We start from the raw sequence: 23,561 nt of genomic DNA on the forward strand, positions 1-23,561 counted from the left end.
TAAGCGCGAGGCACCAGTGACAGCTCCCTCCAGGCAGCAAAGCAGGCTGGGACTTGGAGTCCCCACAGCAGAGTCCGGTACTGACTAGGCGCGTCCCCGATATGATTTACACAGCCTACTGAACATTGCCGCAATACAGCACATTCACACTACCTGTGTGTGCACCCTACACACTGCTTGCCGCAATACGGCGCATTGTTTTCCCGACGGGATTTCCAGAGCTTACGCAATCTTGCTGCAATACCGCGCACCGTTGTTCTGCGGATGTGATTTTTACGGCCTACGCAACATTCAAACTCCCTGCCTCTGCATCGTACAGACTGCTTAAACTAAGACCACAGTGTTCCTACTATTCCCTCTTATACAATTCTTCTCTTTTTTTTCCCCCTACGTCTTTCAACTCAGTCACAAAATGGCTGCCAACACGTCCTAGTTTCAACAGTTTGCAGCCAATGAGCCGCACACTCGTGCTAGTAACGCCTCAACCAATCAGATGTCAGAATTCTCACATATCGATATCTGTAAGATTGGAGATTTCTCAAAAACTACTGAACGGATTTACCCCATTTAAACAAAAGCGTGATTTCCGGACCACGGCCTTGCTCCTTGCCAAATTTGGCGTAATTCCGTTCAGCAGTTTGACCTGTAGCCTTGTCTAAAGTTTCCTATGGAAATTGCATGGAGAAAACACGTTTTGGGACCCCCCCTTTTTTTTAGACCCCCTTGACCAATCACCCCCAAACTTTCAAGATAGGAGCTGATCTGAAAAGAGGAACTTTTTGGAAAATTTCGTAAAGATTCGTCAAGCTTGCAAAATCATTTCTGATTAAATATGTTTAGAACAGACAATGGTTAACATAATACACTTCAGTCAATACATATTTTTCATACATAACTGTTGGAAGTGGTGGGATATTCTGCTGTATTTACCTATGTACTCCTTGGGTGGAGAGCATCTCTTCTCTACCTTCAACATGTTTTTTGTGATGCTGGACTTTTCCTCATCCGTGCTAGTCGCCTCCATCATGTCACCCTCCTCTGTGGAAATAATATGCTGCTGTTTGCGTGGTTTCTTGCGTGGTGATGCACTATGAGCCACATCTCCTAAGGGTGCGGTTAGGTTGTTGGCCAACAAAGAGAGGGATGACGACAGAGACTGTGGAGGCAACGGAGGAACCGCTAGGAGGGAAAAGGATACAATGAGAGAAAAGAAACACCAGCTTGGTAAGAATGATTTAGAACAGGCTTTCAATTGCAAACCACGACATCCCAAGTATGCAGTCATACCAAATCCATTAAGCATTTTATCCTTACTCCTTACTTTGAACGTTTTTCTTTCAATTAGGTCGTCTGTATAGTGCCTTTAAAAAGGAAGAATTTTGCAATACATTTGCTGAAATTCTTTACCAGTGGACATATTATCCTAATGCAGATAAATCATGTACTGAAATATCACAGAGCATCAAGAGGTGTTTGGAGAATCTTGCCTACTACTAGGCTGGCAGGACCATAAAGACCAGAAGCAGAAAGCCAGGTAGGATAAGCTACTGGAAACACTATTAGTCCACCAAAAAACAAAGGCTAGTCTAATTCTAATCAGTCAAATGTATCCACCTCAAAGATGCACAAAATATATTGTGCGAAGACAGAACAGTAAAGAAACAGGCTACTTATCTTTAAAAAACATTTTTCAGTGTAGTTTAATTTCATAGTTGATATGCTTGAAACATTCCCATCATCAAGCTGGGAGTACCTTACAATGGCAATAATTCAATTAATTCAATTTTATTATGTTTTGGCACTACAAAGAGGGCCACACAAACAAAATATACAAAATACATATACATATTCCATCATAAAAAGAAAAAATAAACAATTACAACATTCTCCATCGAAAAGGGCATACTATGACACAATCCTCCTCATTTCATCAATAAATATCTAAAAAACCTTTAAAAAAGTTAAAAATATTGAAGCAAAACATTTCATTGGGAGGGGTATATAAAGCTTTTAAAAAGGAATTCGCATCAAGGATTCCTAATTGTAGACAAATTGATTTACAATGGCAATAAACAACAATAACATGCCTGAAAAGTTGTAAAACAGTGTCTGTTTAGTATCACATTCAGGTAATTGAAAGTTATCCAAACTTCAACGGTTATAATCTCACTTTATATACATTACTTTAGTCTATGTATCTTTCCATATTGTTTTGGTGTTATTAAATTATGATTGGTATGTTCCCAGCTAACCCCTACCATGTTCGAATTTTGTGATGGCAATTGGAACTCCTGAACTCTTGAGAGAGCATGTTGGAATGTTCATGTTTTCAGTCAGTTGGGAAACCTGTGTGAGCTCCAAGGGAGCTCTGGCTGGATTGGGAACATCTTTCTACATAATAAATATCTTGGCTTCATTGGAGGTCTCAGATATTTACTTTGTTCATCGTTTCATTTAGCGACTATTTACAACGCTGTGCAGGGGACATTGTCTCTTAAAGTCACACGCCTATGTTTATTTCAGCATCGTTAAGAGGATATTCAAAATAAAACGAATAAAGATGAACTGGAACATTTTCTACCAAATTTCATTCCCTGAATTTAGTTGTAGTACATGGACTTTACAATTGCATATATCACAAACTGATTGTGTGTGGTGTTTTATTTTAATTTACTTTTATTTCCTTTTTCGCTCTTTTCATTATGGCTGTATCGAATATGAAAATCAGAAAAAGGGGGGAGAAGAGAAAGAGGGAAAAGCGCTAGGTCCACCCAGCTGTATCAATTGTGAACCAAAAACATCCGAGATCTTGAATAAAGAACCTTGCTAATGAAAAAGGTTTTTCTGCTCAGTTTGAGTCAGAAAAAACATGGCATGAAAGGAAAAATGTCCTTTCTTGAGTCCCCTCACTCACCAGGGTTTCCCCGCGGTGACATGCATCATCATCGGGGCCATCCCAACCCGCTGCAGGTTGAGGCATGCTACGACTTGCGACTTTTGCGATTTTTCGTTGTCTTTAGGACGTGTGTGGACAAAAAAGTTTCTCAGGTGTTTGCCTTTTCTGTGGCTGAACATTGGTCTTGGTATGTCCAGCTTAGCACTGTTCAGTGTCCGCCAGTGTTTCCTGATGATTTTGGTCACCTTGCTTGAAGCAATATTGAAGGTGGTGATGCAAATTTGTCTCTTGTCCTGCATCGTAGTTTCCTTCTGTCTATGTTCTAGAAGTGCTTCTCTGTGGTTGTTTGCTGCTCTTTTTCTGGCTGTTGTGATCAGGTGTTTTGGGTATAGTCTTGCTTCTAGTTTTTTTGATAGGTCCTTAGCTTGGATATGGTAGTCTTTTCTCTCCGTGCAGTAACGTCGTAGAAGCAAAAATTGTCCGAAAGGGAGGGTGTCTTAATTGTCTAGGGTGGAAACTGTCGTAGGTTAAAAGGCAGTTCCTAGCTGTTGGTTTAAAATGCGTTGTTGTTGTTGTCAGACACCCTTGCCTGACCAGTATATTCAAGTCTAGGAAGACCAGACTGGACCTACTCATGGTGTGAGTAAACTTTAGAAAAGGGTCCTGGAAGTTCAACCAAATGATAAAATCTGTGGCCTCAGACTCATTACCTTCCCAGATCACAATTACATTGTCGATGTAGCGTTTCCAGAGCTTTAGGTGTCTGATGTGTGGATTATGATTGTTAAGTATTTTCTTAGTTTCAAGGTGATGGACGTAGAGTCCTGCCACACTCGGCGAGAAAGTGCTCCCCATGCTGGTACCGTGCACTTGGCGACACAAGATGTCTTCAAACCTGAAGTAATTCTCAGTTCGAGCCAGCCGACAACATTCAAGAACTACGTGCCTGGGTGTATGGTAAACCCATTGGTTTTCGAAGAGCACTTCTTTCAGTATTTGTAAAGTGTCTTTGTGTGGGAGGCTGGTGTAAAGACTCTCCACATCAAGGCCAATGAGAATGTCAGTGGTTGGATTCAATTGCAGATCCTGTAGGAGGCATAGGACAGCTTTGGTGTCCTGTAGGTACGTACTGGTATTTTGTACGATTGGTCTGAGGAAAGCGTCAGCGAATTTGGAGAGTGGTTCGAGTATCGATCCAATACCTGACACTATTGGTCTTCCTGGTGGTTTTTCAGTTGATTTATGTATTTTTGGAATGATGTAAAAGTATGGGATTGTCGGGTTTTTGTTCTCCAAAAAATCTGCTTCCTTTTTAGTGATCCAGTTATTTGCTGTGGATTCTTCTACCAGGTAGGCGATTTCCACGTGTAAGCGTTCCGTCGGGTCTTGCTTGATCATCGTGTAGTTTCTTTTGTCCGCCAGTAGTTGTAGGCACACTTCACGGTATGCAATGGTGTTTTGCAGAACTATGGTACCACCTTTGTCTGATGGTTTTATAGTGATTTGTTTGTTCAATGCCAGTTGTTGTATAGCCTCATGTTCTTTTCTGCTGGTGTTGTGATAGGTTTTTATGGACCTTGGGTCTATTTCGGACACTTCCTTCAAGACTGCTTTTTCGAAAGCTAGTAACTCAACCGGGAGACTGGCCGCGGGTGGTGTAAAGGTAGACTTTTTGTGGAGACCTGTCCGTGTTGCTGGGAGGTGGTTTGTCCTTAAAATAAACCTGGAGTTTTATTCTTCGGATGAACTCGAGTTCACAGCAGAGCCGGAATTTGTCTATGTTCGGAGTCAGGACAAAGCGGAGTCCTTTTTCTAGTACAGATCTTTGAGTCGGAGTCAGGTCGGTATCTGACAGATTTACCACTAGGTTGTTTGAAGGCTGGTTGTTGGGTTGTCCGGTGGACCCATACTCCTGGTGTGGCTCCTCGATGATTCCAGCGGTTGGGCCCATTGTATTTGTTGGCTTCTCCTGGATTTTCCTCTTTGGGGTCCTTTGCGCCTCTCCCTAAAAAAGAATGGTTTTGTGGTTCATTAGGTTGTGCTTGACCCCAGTAACCTTGTGGTTGCTGCTGTTGGTATGGTTGATGGTGGAAGGGCGGTGGGCCATAGAAGAAAGGTGGTGCGCCGCCGTATGGTGGTGGTCCTTGGTATGTTGGCCAGCCATAGTTAGATCCCCCTCGGCTCCTGAAGCGTCCTTCACGTGGTCGTCTGTTCCTGTTTCTGTTGTTGTGGTTGTAGCTTCCATCAGAGTGGTGTGAGCCAGTATCAGATCCATCACTGTTGGTGTTGTACCCTGGGTTCCTCCCAGAAGGGATATGGCCCTCTTTTGTATATGGGTAAACTTTTTTGTGTGAGAAAGACTTCAGGTCTTTTTTGAATTTGGTGTACTTGCTATCCTTCAAGCTTATTTCAAAATCCGTCATGGATTTATTCAATTCTTCTAGACGTTCGGAGACGCTTTGGAAGGTTCTTAGGCGGATTTCCAAGATTTGTATTTCACCTTTCATTTCTTCAGACAGTCATGCAGCAGTCTTAATAATGAGGACCAGCCAGTCCCTAGTGCAATGCCACAAAATGAGTGACCAATCTTTTTTGAGGGTCTTGTCCTGCTGAAATATGAAAGGCTCATTGCGTACTATTAACCCACGTGGGACGGTATTAGATCTTAAATACTCGGTCATCCTGATGCCATGAACCAAGGTTTTGATTTGGTTCCTTTTTAGTTCTGATAGTTCGTCCCAGCACTGACTAGATTCATCAGAATCTCTATGTGATGTCCCTGCTAAAGGGAGCATCGATGCGATTGTCATCTCAACTTCTTCTTCTGAGAACGTGAGTCCAGTTATTTCAGTCATGTTCGGGTAGTGTCAGCTGGAGCTACTGACTATATTAAAATATATTAACTCCCACAGCTGGGTGCTGTAAATCACAAAAATCAGAAAAAGGGGGCCGAAAGAGGGAAAAGAGCTAGGTCCACCCTCCTGTATCAATCGTGAACCAAAAACATCTGAGATCTCGGATAAAGAATCTAGCTAATGAAAAAGGTTTTTTTGCTCAGTTTGAGTCAGAAAAAACATGGCATGAAAGGAAAATGTCCTTTCTTGAGTCATTTCACAAAATAACTAAATAACAGTACCCCTATATTGAGACAGTCATCACATGACATGTAATTGTACCATGGATAATGAGCGAGAAATTGGCCAATTACAACATTTTTTTCTCAGCCAGCACACACACCCCGTTTGTCCAGATTTATGTATTGTACTTCCTCTTTTTTCTCTTTACTTTATCATACAACATTCCTTCTGCATTCATCTCGAGTCATAAACTCGCAGCCATTAATATGGCACCAGTCTTTCAACGCTTCTTCCAACACTCCTAAGAGGGCCGCCTCCTTAGCAGATCTTGGCGGCCATTTTGTGAATGTTTCCACTCTAGTTTTTCCAATATGACTAGGCGGAATCTTTTCCCATAAAACCTCCTCCCGTGAAAGACTCAGTAATATGCGGTCTCGAGGGACAGGCAACACGCCAGAGAGGATTTTCTTTTCAAATAAGTCTTTCGCTTTGCAGGTACAGACCGGGCAGCCTGCGGCAACCACCACGGCTCACCCGCGTTTTCCTCTCCATTAACAACGAAGCTTTCAAAATCGCTTTGTCCCCCTTCTTCCCATATTTTTCCATACTTTAGAGTTAGAGTCCGAACCTCTCAGCCCCTCGGCGACCATGAAGCACAACATTGCTTTCTAAATAGTATGTTTTTTGAATCCTTTATGTATTTACATGTTTGTATGTTCACTTTGTATCAGGTGTTATTGGAAGTCTTTTCAGCTCCACACAAGAAGAGCACTGGGGAAGCTCGAAACTATTTGACATCCACTAGGGACCCCTGACCCATAGCAGACAGGGACCCTAGAGACCGACCCCGTTTTTAACATATCAACTAGGGGCTCGAATAAAGTTATTTTACCCACTAGATATTTTTAAACTCACCCACTCCACTCATGCCACTGCACTACCCATAGTCACTCACAATAACAGTGCTCCTACGTAGTGTCGCAAGTCGTAGCACGCCTCAACCCGCAGCGGGTTGGGATGGCCCCTATGATGAAGCATGTCACCGTGGGGAAATCCTGGTGAGTGAGGGGACTCAAGAAAGGACATTTTTCCTTTCATTCCATGTTTTTTCTGACTCAAACTGAGCAAAAAAACCTTTTTCATTAGCAAGGTTCTTTATCCGAGATCTCGGATGTTTTTGGTTCTGTATCGAATATGAGCCAACCTCCTCCATTTTTGAATGCCGAAGGAGAACCAGATATACCCTGGAATAGATAGGTAAAAATCTCGCACTACTATTTAATTGCCAAGGGGGAGAACATTTTTCTTCAATAAGGAAACAACATATATTGTTACCGAATTTGGGGGTTCAGGCTAGAAAAGTCTATGAGGATTTATCTGATAATGGTGAGGGGGAGGAAGATGGAGATGAAGCTGTGTTAACTACAACTTTGAGAAAACTAGGTACTCATTTTAAGGAAAGATTGAATGTTGTACTTTAGATGAATACATTTTTCAATAGAATTCAGGGAAAAAACAAAAAAGTTACCTCTTACATAGCAACACTCAGAGGGTTGTCTGCCACATGTGAGTTTGGACCTTTAACAGATTACTTAATTAGAGACCAGTTGGTCCGTTGCACTAATGACTACAAGGTCCAAGAAAGACTCCTAACTCATAATCCAGACTCAGAGGATGCAATTCAAATAGCCAAAAGTATTGAACATACTGTTTTTTGTGTGAAAGAAATGAAAATTAATAAGGATAACGGTAGGGATGAAAAGGAGGTTAGTGTCATAAGTAATTCTGAGCAAGTGTTAGAAGTGCAAAATGGAAAACAGATTATAAAGACCAAAATTGAAAATGATAATGCGAGATGTTATAGATGTGGTAATCCGAATCCTCTTGCTAATCACCTCAAATGCCCAGCCAGAAGTGTAACCTGCAGTAAATGCAACAGAACAGGACACTTTGCAAAAATGTGTAAATCAAGAATACAGGAAAAGGGGTACATATTTTTCAAAATGAGGTTGACTGAGTATGCAGAAGGAAATGTAGTCAAGTATACAGTCAAGAGGAGGATGACAAAGTTCAGTATCCCTCGTGTGAAATCCAATTAGATGGAAAGTCTATCAATGAATATGCGGACTCTTGTTCACCATACACCTTTATTGACAATGGTACATTTAATGACACGTTTTAAAGAAGATGAGTATGTTCTAGAGATACCGGCTATACATTCGGGTGGTTATAACAAAGATCCCATTCCATTGAACGGTATGGTAAAAATGAGATTTTGTTTTAGAGACCGACACACTATTGGTAAGGTATACATTATGGAGAAAATGTGTAATTTATTAGGTTGGAAGCATCAAAGGGATCTCAGAATTAAATTAGATCCTAATAACGAGGAGCAATTTCTGATAGTCGATAGAACTTTAGTAGGGAAAGATGTGTGAAGATTTCCCTGGAGTTTTTGTACACAAAATTGGTATGCTAAAAAACTATTCACATAAAACCAGACTCAAATCTGATGCTGTTCCAATTATACATAAACGCGTTATATACCCGTACTCATGCAGGAACCTTAAAAAGAGGAACTGAAAAAAATTGAGGCACAAGGTGTAACTGAACCCGTAAAAAGGCCCGAGTGGTTGGCATCTATTACATCATTACTTCCCAAAAACAAACAGAAAATCTCTCCCCAACCCCGGTTTCTAATGGTTTTCTGCCCCCGCTTGGGGGCAGATGAGACTAACAATATCACTGAAACAGACAAAATGTGTGCCCAAAAAAAAACAGGGAGCGACCTTGCCTATGGGGCTGCTCCCTGACATGCCCATAAACATACCCTGGAGCCTAGTGGTGTTTCTGCCCACCCCCCCAGAAGGCAGATTGGGGATAATACCCCTCACTTGCCCCCTGGGGGGGAGGGGGGGCAGAAAGTCTGTGGAGGTTGTTTGGGGGCACTGGCATCCCATTTTTAGGCCACACCCCTCTTATAAAGAAAAAAAAAAAAAGGTGTTTACTTGGCTTTCTGCTCCTCCTGGGGGCAGATCAGGGGTAGTACCCATTTGCCCCTGAGGGGGCAAAAGCCTCTGGAGGTTGTTGGGGGGGCATTGGCATGCCCATTTAGGGCAGCCCCCAACCCTAAATACAAAAAAAACAATCCCTGTTGTCTAGTATGCTTTCTGCCTGGGGGATGGGGGAGGGGGGTCAGAGAGGCTGTATATGCCTAAAGGGGCCGTTCCCCACTACCTGGTGTCTTGTGGTGGATCCATGTTTGGGGTTGGCCTCCTGAGGTAAACCCCAAGCAGCGATCCACTAGGCAGGGCTACCATTGGAAAGGGGAGATCCTACCATTTCCAATGATACCTCTCCCGTCCTCCTTGGTGCTCAGGGGGCTGAGATACCTCCTGAGCACAGAGGCAGTGAAACAAACTGAGTTTCGGTTTCTCCGAAATGACATCAGCATGACATGCGTGCTGATCGACATTTCTGACAAATTATGAGAACACCCTCTGGAGCTGGGGAAGCTCTTCCCAAGCTCCGAGGGTGTTTTGACAAAGAAAATCCCCTCTGGTGCCCGTAGCAGAGGAATTTCCTGTGCCATGTGCGAGGACGGCCCGGACCTGTCCTACGCCCGGACCGAGCTCTTTGACAGTGAGAGTTTTTGGACGATTTTGTTACAGGGCCGATTTTGTAGCTATGCTGCAAAAATGGCCCTGTAACAAAAACGGCCCCCAGGGGCCCAAAACCGGCCCCCACCCGTGCGGCCCACCGGGGGATTGCCCAGTGCACGCTACGGCCAGTCCGGCCCTGTCCTACGCACATGAACAGTGTGACTTGGGACGGCTACCGGCCGTCCCACGCAAGCAAGGGGTTAATATATCTTATTCCGACATGGGTTGTTAGGAAATGGTGTGCATTATAAGCTATAGTTGGTAGACCTTACTGTCTAACACTTACTAACCCCTTTAGGACCATTAGATTTCGTTTGCAAAACCCTTAGCTGTACCCTAGCTAGCTGTGGCACTGAGCACGGAGGCTTACATGAAGGAACTTATAAGTGTTTAGCCAGAGATAGTGTCTTTAAGCTGTGCTGTACATAAGTCTGCAGCATGCTGAAAAGTTATAATAAAGAAGTGTCGGAAGCATTTTTGTTACCTTAGATATGACCAAGAAAGCATTATGTACAACTGAACGACCATATTAAAAAACTTATTAACAATAAATAATGTCTTGAGTTTTTTTTGTCCTTTCAATGCTGGCAACTTGTATCTGCCTATCCCAATGGTTGCTTCTTATGGGTGTTTTTGTTATTGGGGGGGGAGCAAAAATAACAGGAGGGTGAAGGTCAGTCAGTTAGTGAGAGAGTCAGTCAGAGAGTGAGAGTCAGTGAAAGAGAGTGAGTCAGTGAGTCAGTCAGTGAGAGAGTCAGTGAGAGTGAGTCAGTGAGTGAGAGAGTCAGTCAGTGAGAGTGAGAGAGTCAGTCAGTGAGAGAGAGTCAGTCAGTGAGAGAGAGTCAGTCAGTGAGAGAGAGTCAGTCAGTGAGAGAGAGTCAGTCAGTGAGAGAGAGTCAGTCAGTGAGAGAGAGTCAGTCAGTGAGAGCGAGTCAGTCAGTGAGAGCGAGTCAGTCAGTGAGAGCGAGTCAGTCAGTCACAGAGTCAGTGAGAGTGAGTCAGTCAGTGAGTTAGTCAGTGAGAGTGAGAGTCAGTCAGTGAGAGTGGCAGTCAGTGAGAGTGACAGTCAGTGAGTGAGAGTCAGTGAGTGAGTCAGTCAGTGAGAGAGTCAGTGGGTGAGAGTGTGAGTGTCAGTCAGTCAGAGTGAGTGAGAGTCAGTGTGAGAGTCAGTCAGTGAGTGAGTCAGTGAGTGAGTCAGTGAGTGAGAGAGAGTCAGTGAGTGAGAGAGTCAGTGAGTGAGAGTGAGAGACTCAGTCAGTGAGAGTGAGAGAGTCAGTCAGTGAGAGTCAGTCAGTCAGTGAGAGTCAGTCAGTCAGTGAGAGAGAGTCAGTCAGTGAGAGAGAGTCAGTCAGGGAAAGAGTCAGTCAGGGAAAGAGTCAGTCAGTGAGAGTGACAGTCAGTCAGTGAGTCAGTCAGTCAGTCAGTGAGAGTGACAGTCAGTCAGTGAGTCAGTCAGTCAGTGAGTCAGTCAGAGTGACAGTCAGTCAGAGTGACAGTCAGTCAGAGTGACAGTCAGTCAGTGAGAGTGACAGTCAGTCAGTGAGAGAGAGTCAGTGAGAGAATCATTGAGTGAGAGAGTCAGTGAGAGAATCATTGAGTGAGTCAGTGAGTGAATCATTGAGTGAGTCAGTCAGTGAGTGAGTGTCAGAGAGAGAGAGAGAGAGAGAGAGAGAGAGAGAGAGAGAGAGAGAGAGAGAGAGAGAGAGAGAGAGAGAGAGAGAGAGAGAGAGAGAGAGAGAGAGAGAGAGAGTTTAGCCAGAGATATTGTCTTTAAGCTGTGCTGTACATAAGTCTGCAGCATGCTGAAAAGTTATAATAAAGAAGTGTCGGAAGCATTTTTGTTACCTTAGATATGACCAAGAAAGCATTATGTACAACTGAACGACCATATTAAAAAACTTATTAACAATAAATAATGTCTTGAGTTTTTTTTTGTCCTTTAAATGCTGGCAACTTGTATCTGCCTGTCCCAATGGTTGCTTCTTATGGGTGTTTTTGTTATTGGGGGGGGGGGAGCAAAAATAACAGGAGGGTGAGGGTCAGTCAGTTAGTGAGAGAGTCAGTCAGTGAGAAAGGGTGAGGGAGTCAGTCAGTCAGAGAGTGAGAGTCAGTGAAAGAGAGTGAGTCAGTCAGTGAGTCAGTCAGTGAGAGAGTCAGTGAGTGAGAGTCAGTCAGTGAGAGTGAGAGAGTCAGTCAGTGAGTGAGAGTCAGTCAGTGAGTGAGAGTCAGTCAGTGAGAGAGAGTCAGTCAGTGAGAGAGAGTCAGTCAGTGAGAGAGAGTCAGTCAGTGAGAGAGAGTCAGTCAGTGAGAGAGAGTCAGTCAGTGAGAGAGAGTCAGTCAGTGAGAGAGAGTCAGTCAGTGAGAGCGAGTCAGTCAGTGAGAGCGAGTCAGTCAGTGAGTGAGCGAGAGAGAGAGAGAGAGAGAGAGTCAGTGAAAGAGAGTGAGTCAGTGAGCCAGTCAGTGAGAGTCAGTGAGTGAGAGTCAGTCAGTGAGAGTGAGAGAGTCAGTCAGTGAGAGAGTCAGTCAGTGAGAGTGAGAGAGTCAGTCAGTGAGAGTGAGAGAGTCAGTCAGTGAGAGTGAGAGAGTCAGTCAGTGAGAGTGAGAGAGTCAGTCAGTGAGAGTGAGAGAGTCAGTCAGTGAGAGAGAGTCAGTCAGTGAGAGAGAGTCAGTCAGTCAGTCAGTGAGAGAGAGTCAGTCAGTCAGTCAGTGAGAGCGAGAGTCAGTGAGTCAGTGAGAGTCAGTGAGAGCGAGAGAGTCAGTGAGTCAGTCAGTGAGAGTCAGTGAGAGCGAGAGAGTCAGTGAGTCAGTGAGTCAGTGAGAGTGACAGCCAGTCAGTGAGAGTGACAGCCAGTCAGTGAGAGTGAGAGAGTCAGTCAGTGAGTGAGTGTCAGTCAGTCAGTGAGAGAGAGTCAGTCAGTGAGAGAGTCAGTCAGTGAGAGAGAGTCAGTCAGTGAGAGCGAGAGTCAGTCAGTCACTGAGAGTCAGTGAGAGCGAGAGTCAGTCAGTCACTGAGAGTCAGTGAGAGCGAGAGAGTCAGTCAGTGAGTCAGTCAGTGAGAGTGACAGTCAGTCAGTGAGAGTGACAGTCAGTGAGAGTGACAGTCAGTGAGAGTGACAGTCAGTGAGAGTGACAGTCAGTGAGAGTGACAGTCAGTGAGAGTGACAGTCAGTGAGAGTGACAGTCAGTGAGAGTGACAGTCAGTCAGTGAGAGTCATTCAGTGAGAGAGAGTCATTCAGTGAGAGAGAGTCAGTCAGTGAGAGAGAGTCAGTCAGTGAGAGAGAGTCAGTCAGTGAGAGAGAGTCAGTCAGTGAGAGAGAGTCAGTCAGTGAGAGAGAGTCAGTCAGTGAGAGAGTCAGTCAGTGAGAGAGTCAGTCAGTGTGAGAGAATCATTGAGTGAGTGATTCAGTGAGAGAGAGTGAGAGTCAGTGAGTGAGAGTGTGAGTGTCAGTCAGAGTGAGTGAGAGTCAGTGTGAGAGTCAGTCAGTGAGTGAGAGTCAGTCAGTGAGTGAGTGAGAGTCAGTCAGTGAGTGAGTGAGAGTCAGTGAGTGAGAGAGAGAGTCAGTCAGTGAGTGAGAGAGAGAGTCAGTCAGTGAGTGAGAGAGAGTCAGTCAGTGAGTGAGAGAGAGTCAGTGAGTCAGTGAGTCAGTGAGTGAGAGAGAGAGAGTCAGTCAGTGAGAGAGTCAGTCAGTGAGAGTGAGAGAGTCAGTGAGAGTGAGAGAGTCAGTCAGTGAGAGTGAGAGAGTCAGTGAGAGAGTCAGTCAGTCAGTGAGAGCGAGAGTCAGTCAGTCACTGAGAGTCAGTGAGAGCGAGAGTCAGTCAGTCACTGAGAGTCAGTGAGAGCGAGAGAGTCAGTCAGTGAGTCAGTCAGTGAGAGTGACAGTCAGTCAGTGAGAGTGACAGTCAGTCAGTGAGAGTGACAGTCAGTCAGTGAGAGTGACAGTCAGTGAGAGTGACAGTCAGTGAGAGTGACAGTCAGTGAGAGTGACAGTCAGTGAGAGTGACAGTCAGTGAGAGTGACAGTCAGTGAGAGTGACAGTCAGTGAGAGTGAGAGAGTCAGTGAGAGTGAGTCAGTCAGTGAGAGTGAGAGAGTCAGTCAGTGAGAGTGAGAGAGTCAGTCAGTGAGAGTGAGAGTGAGAGAGTCAGTCAGTGAGAGTCAGTCAGTGAGAGAGAGTCAGTCAGTGAAAGAGTCAGTCAGTGAGAGTGACAGTCAGTCAGTGAGAGTGACCGTCAGTCAGAGTGACCGTCAGTCAGAGTGACAGTCAGTGAGAGTGACAGTCAGTCAGTGAGAGTGACAGTCAGTCAGTGAGAGTGACAGTCAGTCAGTGAGAGAGTCAGTGAGCGAGAGAGAGTCAGTCAGTGAGAGAGAGTGAGTGAGAGAATCATTGAGTGAGAGAGTCAGTGAGAGAATCATTGAGTGAGTCAGTGAGTGAATCATTGAGTGAGTCAGTCAGTGAGTGAGTGTCAGTCAGTGAGTGAGAGTCAGTGTGAAAGTCAGTGAGTGAGAGTCAGTGAGAGAGAGAGAGAGAGAGAGAAAGAGAGAGAGTTTAGCCAGAGATATTGTCTTTAAGCTGTGCTGTACATAAGTCTGCAGCAAGCTGAAAAGTTATACTAAAGAAGTGTCGGAAGCATTTTTGTTACCTTAGATATGACCAAGAAAGCATTATGTACAACTGAACGACCATATTAAAAAACTTATTAACAATAAATAATGTCTTGAGTTTTTTTTGTCCTTTCAATGCTGGCAACTTGTATCTGCCTGTCCCAATGGTTGCTTCTTATGGGTGTTTTTGTTATTTGGGGGGGGGGGGGGGAGCAACAATAACAGGAGGGTGAAGGTCAGTCAGTTAGTGAGAGAGTCAGTCAGTGAGAAAGAGTGAGGGAGTCAGTCAGTCAGTGAGAGTAGGTCAGTCAGTTAGTGAGAGAGTCAGTCAGAGAGTGAAAGTCAGTGAAAGAGAGTGAGTCAGTCAGTGAGAGAGTCAGTGAGAGTGAGAGAGTCAGTGAGTGAGAGAGAGTCAGTCAGTGAGAGAGAGTCAGTCAGTGACAGTCAGTCAGTGAGTGAGTGAGAGAGAGTCAGTCATTGAGAGCGAGTCAGTCACTGAGAGTCAGTGAGAGTGACAGTCAGTCAGTGAGAGTGGCAGTCAGTGAGAGTGACAGTCAGTGCGTGAGAGAGAGTCAGTGAGAGAGAGTCAGTCAGTGAGAGAGAGTCAGTCAGTGAGAGAGAGTGAGAGTCAGTGAGTGAGAGTGTCAGTGAGTGAGTGAGAGTCAGTGTGAGAGTCAGTCAGTGAGTGAGAGTCAGTGAGTGAGAGAGAGTCAGTGAAAGAGAGTGAGTCAGTGAGCCAGTCAGTGAGAGAGTCAGTGAGTGAGAGTCAGTCAGTGAGAGAGCCAGTCAGTGAGAGTGAGAGAGTCAGTCAGTGAGAGTGAGAGAGTCAGTCAGTGAGAGTGAGAGAGTCAGTCAGTGAGAGTGAGAGAGTCAGTCAGTGAGAGTGAGAGAGTCAGTCAGTGAGAGTGAGAGAGTCAGTCAGTGAGAGTGAGAGAGTCAGTCAGTGAGAGTGAGAGAGTCAGTCAGTGAGAGTGAGAGAGTCAGTCAGTGAGAGTGAGAGAGTCAGTCAGTGAGAGTGAGAGAGTCAGTCAGTGAGAGTGAGAGAGTCAGTCAGTGAGAGAGAGTCAGTGAGAGAGAGTCAGTCAGTGAGAGCGAGAGTCAGTCACTGAGAGTCAGTGAGAGCGAGAGTCAGTCAGTGAGTTAGTCAGTGAGAGTGACAGTCAGTCAGTGATAGTGGCAGTCAGTGAGAGTGACAGTCAGTCAGTGAGAGTGGCAGTCAGTGAGAGTGACAGTCAGTGAGTGAGAGTCAGTCAGTGAGAGAGAGTCAGTCAGTGAGAGAGAGTCAGTCAGTGAGAGAGAGTCAGTCAGTGAGAGAGAGTCAGTCAGTGAGAGAGAGTCAGTCAGTGAGAGAGAGTCAGTCAGTGAGAGAGAGTCAGTCAGTGAGAGAGTCAGTCAGTGAGAGAGTCAGTCAGTGAGAGAGTCAGTCAGAGTGAGAGAGTCAGTCAGAGTGAGAGAGTCAGTGAGTGTGAGAGAATCATTGAGTGATTCAGTCAGTGAGAGAGAGTGAGAGTCAGTGAGTGAGAGTGTGAGTGTCAGTCAGTGAGTGAGAGAGAGAGAGTGTCAGTGAAAGAGAGTGAGTCAGTGAGCCAGTCAGTGAGCCAGTCAGTGAGTGAGTCAGTCAGTGAGAGTCAGTCAGTGAGAGAGTGAGAGAGTCAGTCAGTGAGAGAGTCAGTCAGTGAGAGTGAGAGAGTCAGTCAGTGAGTGAGTGTCAGTCAGTCAGTCAGTGAGAGAGAGTCAGTCAGTGAGAGAGAGTCAGTCAGTGAGAGCGAGAGTCAGTCAGTCACAGAGTCAGTGAGAGCGAGAGTCAGTCAGTCACTGAGAGTCAGTGAGAGCGAGAGTCAGTCAGTGAGTCAGTCAGTGAGAGTGACAGTCAGTGAGAGTGACAGTCAGTAAGAGTGACAGTCAGTCAGTGAGAGTGTCAGTCAGTCAGTGAGAGTGAGAGTCATTCAGTGAGAGAGAGTCAGTGAGAGAGAGTCAGTCAGAGAGTCAGTGAGTGAGTCAGTGAGAGAGTCAGTCAGTGAGTCAGTGAGTGAGAGTCAGTCAGTGAGTCAGTGAGTGAGAGTCAGTCAGTGAGAGCGAGAGTCAGTCAGTGAGTTAGTCAGTGAGAGTGACAGTCAGTCAGTGAGAGTGGCAGTCAGTGAGAGTGACAGTCAGTGAGTGAGAGTCAGTCAGTGAGAGAGAGTCAGTCAGTGAGAGAGAGTCAGTCAGTGAGAGAGAGTCAGTCAGTGAGAGAGAGTCAGTCAGTGAGAGAGTCAGTCAGAGTGAGAGAGTCAGTCAGAGTGAGAGAGTCAGTCAGCGTGAGAGAGTCAGTCAGTGTGAGAGAGTCAGTCAGTGTGAGAGAATCATTGAGTGATTCAGTCAGTGAGTGAGTGTGAGTGTCAGTCAGTGAGTGAGAGAGAGTCAGTGAAAGAGAGTGAGTCAGTGAGCCAGTCAGTCAGTGAGAGAGTGAGAGTGAGAGAGTCAGTCAGTGAGAGTGAGAGAGTCAGTCAGTGAGAGTGAGAGAGTCAGTCAGTGAGTGAGTGTCAGTCAGTGAGAGAGAGTCAGTCAGTGAGAGAGAGTCAGTCAGTGAGAGAGAGTCAGTCAGTGAGAGAGAGTCAGTCAGTGAGAGCGAGAGTCAGTCACTGAGAGTCAGTGAGAGCGAGAGTCAGTCAGTCACTGAGAGTCAGTGAGAGCGAGAGTCAGTCAGTGAGTCAGTCAGTGAGAGTGACAGTCAGTAAGAGTGACAGTCAGTCAGTGAGAGTGTCAGTCAGTCAGTGAGAGTGAGAGTCAGTCAGTGAGAGTGAGAGTCATTCAGTGAGTGAGAGAGAGTCAGTGAGAGAGAGTCAGTCAGTGAGAGAGTCAGTCAGTGAGAGAGTCAGTCAGTGAGAGAGTCAGTCAGTGAGAGAGTCAGTCAGTGAGAGAGTCAGTCAGAGTGAGAGAGTCAGTCAGAGTGAGAGAGTCAGTCAGAGTGAGAGAGTCAGTCAGAGTGAGAGAGTCAGTCAGTGTGAGAGAGTCAGTCAGTGTGAGAGAATCATTGAGTGAGTGATTCAGTCAGTGAGTGAGTGAGAGTCAGTGTGAGAGCCAGTGAGTGAGAGAGTCAGTCAGTGAGAGTGAGAGAGTCAGTCAGTGAGAGTGAGAGAGTCAGTGAGAGAGAGAGAGTCAGTCAGTGAGAGTGAGAGAGTCAGTCAGTGAGAGTGAGAGAGTCAGTCAGTGAGAGAGTCAGTCAGTGAGAGTGAGAGTCAGTCAGTGAGAGTGAGAGTCAGTCAGTGAGAGTGAGAGAGACAGTCAGTGAGAGAGAGTCAGTCAGTGAGAGTGACAGTCAGTCAGTGAGTCAGTCAGTGAGTGACAGTCAGTCAGTGAGTCAGTCAGTGAGAGTGACAGTCAGAGTGAGAGAGTCAGTCAGAGTGAGAGAGTCAGTGAGTGTGAGAGAATCATTGAGTGATTCAGTCAGTGAGAGAGAGTGAGAGTCAGTGAGTGAGAGTGTGAGTGTCAGTCAGTGAGTGAGAGAGAGAGAGTGTCAGTGAAAGAGAGTGAGTCAGTGAGCCAGTCAGTGAGCCAGTCAGTGAGTGAGTCAGTCAGTGAGAGTCAGTCAGTGAGAGAGTGAGAGAGTCAGTCAGTGAGAGAGTCAGTCAGTGAGAGTGAGAGAGTCAGTCAGTGAGTGAGTGTCAGTCAGTCAGTCAGTGAGAGAGAGTCAGTCAGTGAGAGAGAGTCAGTCAGTGAGAGCGAGAGTCAGTCAGTCACTGAGAGTCAGTGAGAGCGAGAGTCAGTCAGTCACTGAGAGTCAGTGAGAGCGAGAGTCAGTCAGTGAGTCAGTCAGTGAGAGTGACAGTCAGTGAGAGTGACAGTCAGTAAGAGTGACAGTCAGTCAGTGAGAGTGTCAGTCAGTCAGTGAGAGTGAGAGTCATTCAGTGAGAGAGAGTCAGTGAGAGAGAGTCAGTCAGAGAGTCAGTGAGTGAGTCAGTGAGAGAGTCAGTCAGTGAGTCAGTGAGTGAGAGTCAGTCAGTGAGTCAGTGAGTGAGAGTCAGTCAGTGAGAGTGAGAGTCAGTCAGTGAGAGAGCCAGTCAGTGAGAGTCAGTCAGTGAGAGTGAGAGAGTCAGACAGTGAGAGAGAGTCAGTCAGTGAGAGAGAGTCAGTCAGTGAGAGAGAGTCAGTCAGTGAGAGCGAGAGTCAGTCAGTCAGTGAGAGCGAGAGTCAGTCAGTGAGTTAGTCAGTGAGAGTGACAGTCAGTCAGTGAGAGTGGCAGTCAGTGAGAGTGACAGTCAGTGAGTGAGAGTCAGTCAGTGAGAGAGAGTCAGTCAGTGAGAGAGAGTCAGTCAGTGAGAGAGAGTCAGTCAGTGAGAGAGTCAGTCAGTGAGAGAGTCAGTCAGAGTGAGAGAGTCAGTCAGAGTGAGAGAGTCAGTCAGCGTGAGAGAGTCAGTCAGTGTGAGAGAGTCAGTCAGTGTGAGAGAATCATTGAGTGATTCAGTCAGTGAGTGAGTGTGAGTGTCAGTCAGTGAGTGAGAGAGAGTCAGTGAAAGAGAGTGAGTCAGTGAGCCAGTCAGTCAGTGAGAGAGTGAGAGTGAGAGAGTCAGTCAGTGAGAGTGAGAGAGTCAGTCAGTGAGAGTGAGAGAGTCAGTCAGTGAGTGAGTGTCAGTCAGTCAGTGAGAGAGAGTCAGTCAGTGAGAGAGAGTCAGTCAGTGAGAGAGAGTCAGTCAGTGAGAGAGAGTCAGTCAGTGAGAGAGAGTCAGTCAGTGAGAGCGAGAGTCAGTCACTGAGAGTCAGTGAGAGCGAGAGTCAGTCAGTCACTGAGAGTCAGTGAGAGCGAGAGTCAGTCAGTGAGTCAGTCAGTGAGAGTGACAGTCAGTAAGAGTGACAGTCAGTCAGTGAGAGTGTCAGTCAGTCAGTGAGAGTGAGAGTCATTCAGTGAGTGAGAGAGAGTCAGTGAGAGAGAGTCAGTCAGTGAGAGAGTCAGTCAGTGAGAGAGTCAGTCAGTGAGAGAGTCAGTCAGTGAGAGAGTCAGTCAGTGAGAGAGTCAGTCAGAGTGAGAGAGTCAGTCAGAGTGAGAGAGTCAGTCAGAGTGAGAGAGTCAGTCAGAGTGAGAGAGTCAGTCAGAGTGAGAGAGTCAGTCAGTGTGAGAGAGTCAGTCAGTGTGAGAGAATCATTGAGTGAGTGATTCAGTCAGTGAGTGAGTGAGAGTCAGTGTGAGAGCCAGTGAGTGAGAGAGTCAGTCAGTGAGAGTGAGAGAGTCAGTCAGTGAGAGTGAGAGAGTCAGTCAGTGAGAGAGAGAGAGAGTCAGTCAGTGAGAGTGAGAGAGTCAGTCAGTGAGAGTGAGAGAGTCAGTCAGTGAGAGAGTCAGTCAGTGAGAGTGAGAGTCAGTCAGTGAGAGTGAGAGTCAGTCAGTGAGAGTGAGAGAGACAGTCAGTGAGAGAGAGTCAGTCAGTGAGAGTGACAGTCAGTCAGTGAGTCAGTCAGTGAGTGACAGTCAGTCAGTGAGAGTGACAGTCAGTGAGAGTGACAGTCAGTGAGAGTGACAGTCAGTGAGAGTGACAGTCAGTGAGAGTGACAGTCAGTGAGTGAGTCAGCCAGTGAGAGTGACAGTCAGTCAGAGTGAGAGAGTCAGTCAGAGTGAGTGAATCATTGAGTGAGTGAGTCAGTGAGTGAATCATTGAGTGAGTGAGTGAGTGAATCAGTGAGTGAGAGTCAGTGTGAAAGTCAGTGAGAGTCAGTGTGAAAGTCAGTGAGAGTCAGTGTGTGAGAGAGAGAGAGAGAGAGAGAGAGAGAGAGAGAGAGAGCGAGAGAGAGAGAGAGAGAGAGAGAGAGAGAGAGAGAGAGAGCGAGAGAGAGAGAGAGAGAGAGAGAGAGAGAGAGAGAGTCCCTTTAAGGGGCAGAGACTGAGATAATCAAAAAGAGACCCATATGCGAATACAAATTCAGGAGTGGAGTACTGCTGCACCTCTCAGGCCTCCATCTCAGCATTCATGGCCAGTTCTATGCCCCCCTAAAATAGAATTCAGTCTCATTATGAATTTGCAGGATTTTGTGAATCCTACTAAATGGCCATATCGTCCTGAGATTTAGTAATTCAAATAGTACATCAGCCCCAGAGAATCCTGTTTCAAAATCCTCAAATTGAAGTCGCCTGGCCTCTTTGGCCTTTATGTACTTGTCATCATGTAGTTATGCGGTAAGGGAGGCTCAGCGGGTGGCAATGACGAGGAGAGTGACACTGGCTGTAGCGCCAGGACAGGGGGTCACTGATAACATTTGAAACATGTAAAAGCTATTATAGCGCTTTCTGAGTGTTCTATTCTGCGCCACAAAGAGAACTACGGTGCGCTTAGAGTGTAGGGCTGCACGCAAGGATGTGAGAGGCAAGGGAACAGAAACAGATCACCGAGGAAGATAAGGAATTTAAAAAAAAACGTGACTGGCCCTCCATCGAGGCGCTGGAAGAAGGGGGCTGTCCGGAGCTAACCAATGGCTCTAAAGGGCTGACCCAAAGCCGCTCTGTATGCGTTTGGTTGGGTTGTTCACATGTTATCAGGTAAAGCGGTCTGCATCCAGGCATGAAAAATGGGTTTAGGGAGACTGCTGAAGAAAGAGCTGGGGTAGTAAAAAATAAAGAAAGAAAAACAGAGAGCTGGGTGAAAAGTGGATGGTCAAACGCCATAATGATGCATCGTGGCAGGAGAGAGGGGGGGGGTCATACTAGCAATAATGACGAAGAGCGGTTAACTGTTACGTAAAAGAGAATATCCAATTTTTATGTAGCGCTTAATGTTGGAGAATTTCCTTCTATGGCTGCTAATTACGGAAAAAAAAAACCCAGCAGCTCAAGAAAAATGGTGGGGGGAGTGCACAGGAATGCAGAAGCCACCCTGCGCGCCGCTGCTCACTCTTGAGACCCCTAGGCTGTGGGAGTTAAAGTTTACAGAAAAGGCGGGACATGCACCAGTCTTTGGCCAGTTGCGTGCTTTCATTAGTGAAAGCCACATGCAAAGACCAATGGAATGTGTGGGAGGAGGCCGACCCACACCGAAAAGTCTCTTGGAAGTCTGGAGTGATTCCAAGAGGCCCTCTCCTAGAGCTGCGCATGTGTGGCGCTAGGCTCGACCGAAAAATAGATTGTACTTGTATGTATTTTTAGACACCAAAATAAAAAAGATCCACCAGAGAGTAATGGAGATACAGAATTTACAAGGTACAGTAAATATTGACTTTTTAATTAACCACGAACAAGCGCTGGAAAATTCAATAACTTTGACACCTAGAAACTTTTTCAAGAAAAACAAACTTATCAATGCAGTTACTTTAGTTAACCAACTGCGGCAGGGAGCCAGTCAAGAGACCAGTAAGGTCCTCAAACAGTTACCTCAGAAAGGGAAACCGTCTTCATTCACTTCCAGGTATGTTTATCTTCTTGCTATAGGTTCCTAAGGAAGTGGCCGTGACGCAAGGGATACAGGATGCCGAAGATGCCGGCAATCGACAGTGGCCTTTCTGTGGCTAAATCACGGTCCAACAAACTTGATGAAGTGGTCCTGGCCCAGTGGCTAGGGGGCTTCTGTCAGTACTACTAATCACCTAGTGTCACAGTTAAAGCAGAATCCTTCCTTAGACAATATCTTGCCTTCTGGGAGACCAGGCTGCACTCAGACGACTCTCCTGGGTCCAGCAGGCTCGGTGGAACTTTGAATGTCGGGTCATGTTCTCTGGTGCTGCACGGCAGCAATGCAAAGATCTGGGCTACCAAAGTACCCCAAGCAGGTTTCTGTAGATGTTATGGTACTTTGCTGCAGACAGGAGGTCAGTCAAATGGCTCTTGGGGGTCTCTTGCTTCAGCTGGGCTTGGGAAAAGACTTCTCCACAAGCAATACACAGCAGGTACAGTCCGTTCTCCTTTTCAAGACACCAGGTTCAGTCCACGGCGATGCAGCCTCTATTCGGCGGGTCCTTGGTGAAGAAGGGTAGTCTTCCTTCGGCCCTCTTCTCCAATCTGTCGAGATCAGAGTTCTGGGTGCCAGGGTAGCCATTTGTATGCTCAAAAATGCCATTAGGGTAGAATGCAGTTGGTAGCCAGTGGGCTACCCGATTCCCTACTTCCGGATTACCACTTCCTGCAAAGTGTGGAATGTAACAATCCCAGGATGCACCATTCTGCCAACTTCCAACATGACAGAACCCCTCTCTTGACAATACAGAGCTCCCTAGACCAACCCAGAGTTGGGGCTACATGCCCCTAGAAAACCGGTGTGGCAACTGTTTTCACCTCTCCATCGAGTGCCAATCTGTCTACCTAAACAATGCAGCAGCCCCTCTCACAAGTGTCCACCATTTGCACTTCAAAGGAGGCTTCTTTTGGGCTAATGCCCATGAGGTGTCCCGAAAGGGAGCAGTAACACCTTTCCACTGTGCAGGTTTCTACTGTCTCCTTTCCAGGGAGTCGTATGCATGTCTCCCCAAGATGGCAGAATGCTCTTTCAGGGACAGACCCCTTGTGCAACCGTGGATGGGCACAGGGGATTTAAGGAAACAAAGTGGCAACAGTGTAAAACTAGTTACATTAATTTTGTTTTGGGCATCAAGTCAGGCTTAAGGGAACGCGTTGTTTGATACCTCCTAGTAATTTCATGTGAGAAGTTAACAGGGTTGCTGGGACAGCCTGCAATTCTGCACTCGCCAATAGGGATACTAGCAATTCCCACAGTAAACATGACAACTGCAGGTTTTTATTGTTGGGACATGTAAAACCACACAATACACTTCTTCATATACAGCACCCTGCCATAGGGCTCGCTATGCCTCCCTTAGGGTTGACTTACATATATGAAAAAGGAAAGACTTGCCTTTGCCATTACTTTAAATAGCAAAGTCGAGTTATCAGTTTAAAACTGCCCCTCCAGTCTACAGTGGCAGACTACAAGATAGGTTTTACTTTTCTTGCACCCAGGGTGGCACAACCAGTGCTGCAATCCCTGGGATGACCTCTATCTTACAGGTCCTGGAAACCATATACTAGGGAATTACAAACATTACCTTATGCCAAATTGGTATAACAAAAACAAACACACACTTTAAGGTCAGGGCACATGCACTAAGGTCTGGTTAAAAAGCCTCAGTACACTCTGATTAAAAGAAAACGACAGCATCAGTCCAAAATATTGGGGGGACCATATGAAAATAGGCATGTCCGTATGTGGGCATACTGTCACATGTGTAAGACGTAAATGCAGCAGTATGTTGCACTTGACAGTCTAATGCACCTACAGGTGCACAGTATCTCTTCAAAATCCTTTGACTAAGGTACGTGTTTCATGTTAAAGGGCTGAATTTGACTATCCTTGAACACTTGCCCTGCATGTCTTA

At 46.0% G+C, this 23,561-nt stretch overlaps 1 protein-coding gene across 4 annotated transcripts in view; it reads right to left on the reverse strand.

Annotated features, from left to right (window-relative positions):
* Positions 1-23,561, reverse strand: part of SAP130 (Sin3A associated protein 130) — an 862,033-nt gene that overhangs the window by 419,106 nt on the left and 419,366 nt on the right. For all 4 annotated transcript variants that reach the window (XM_085634456.1, XM_085634459.1, XM_085634457.1 and 1 more), the window contains one exon: positions 931-1,179. In XM_085634456.1, the coding sequence (XP_085490582.1) occupies positions 931-1,179 (249 nt within the window). The remainder of the gene's footprint in view (positions 1-930; positions 1,180-23,561) is intronic.

The sequence above is a fragment of the Triturus cristatus genome, chromosome 11 (assembly GCF_964204655.1).
Source record: "Triturus cristatus chromosome 11, aTriCri1.1, whole genome shotgun sequence".
Lineage (NCBI taxonomy): Eukaryota > Metazoa > Chordata > Amphibia > Caudata > Salamandridae > Triturus > Triturus cristatus.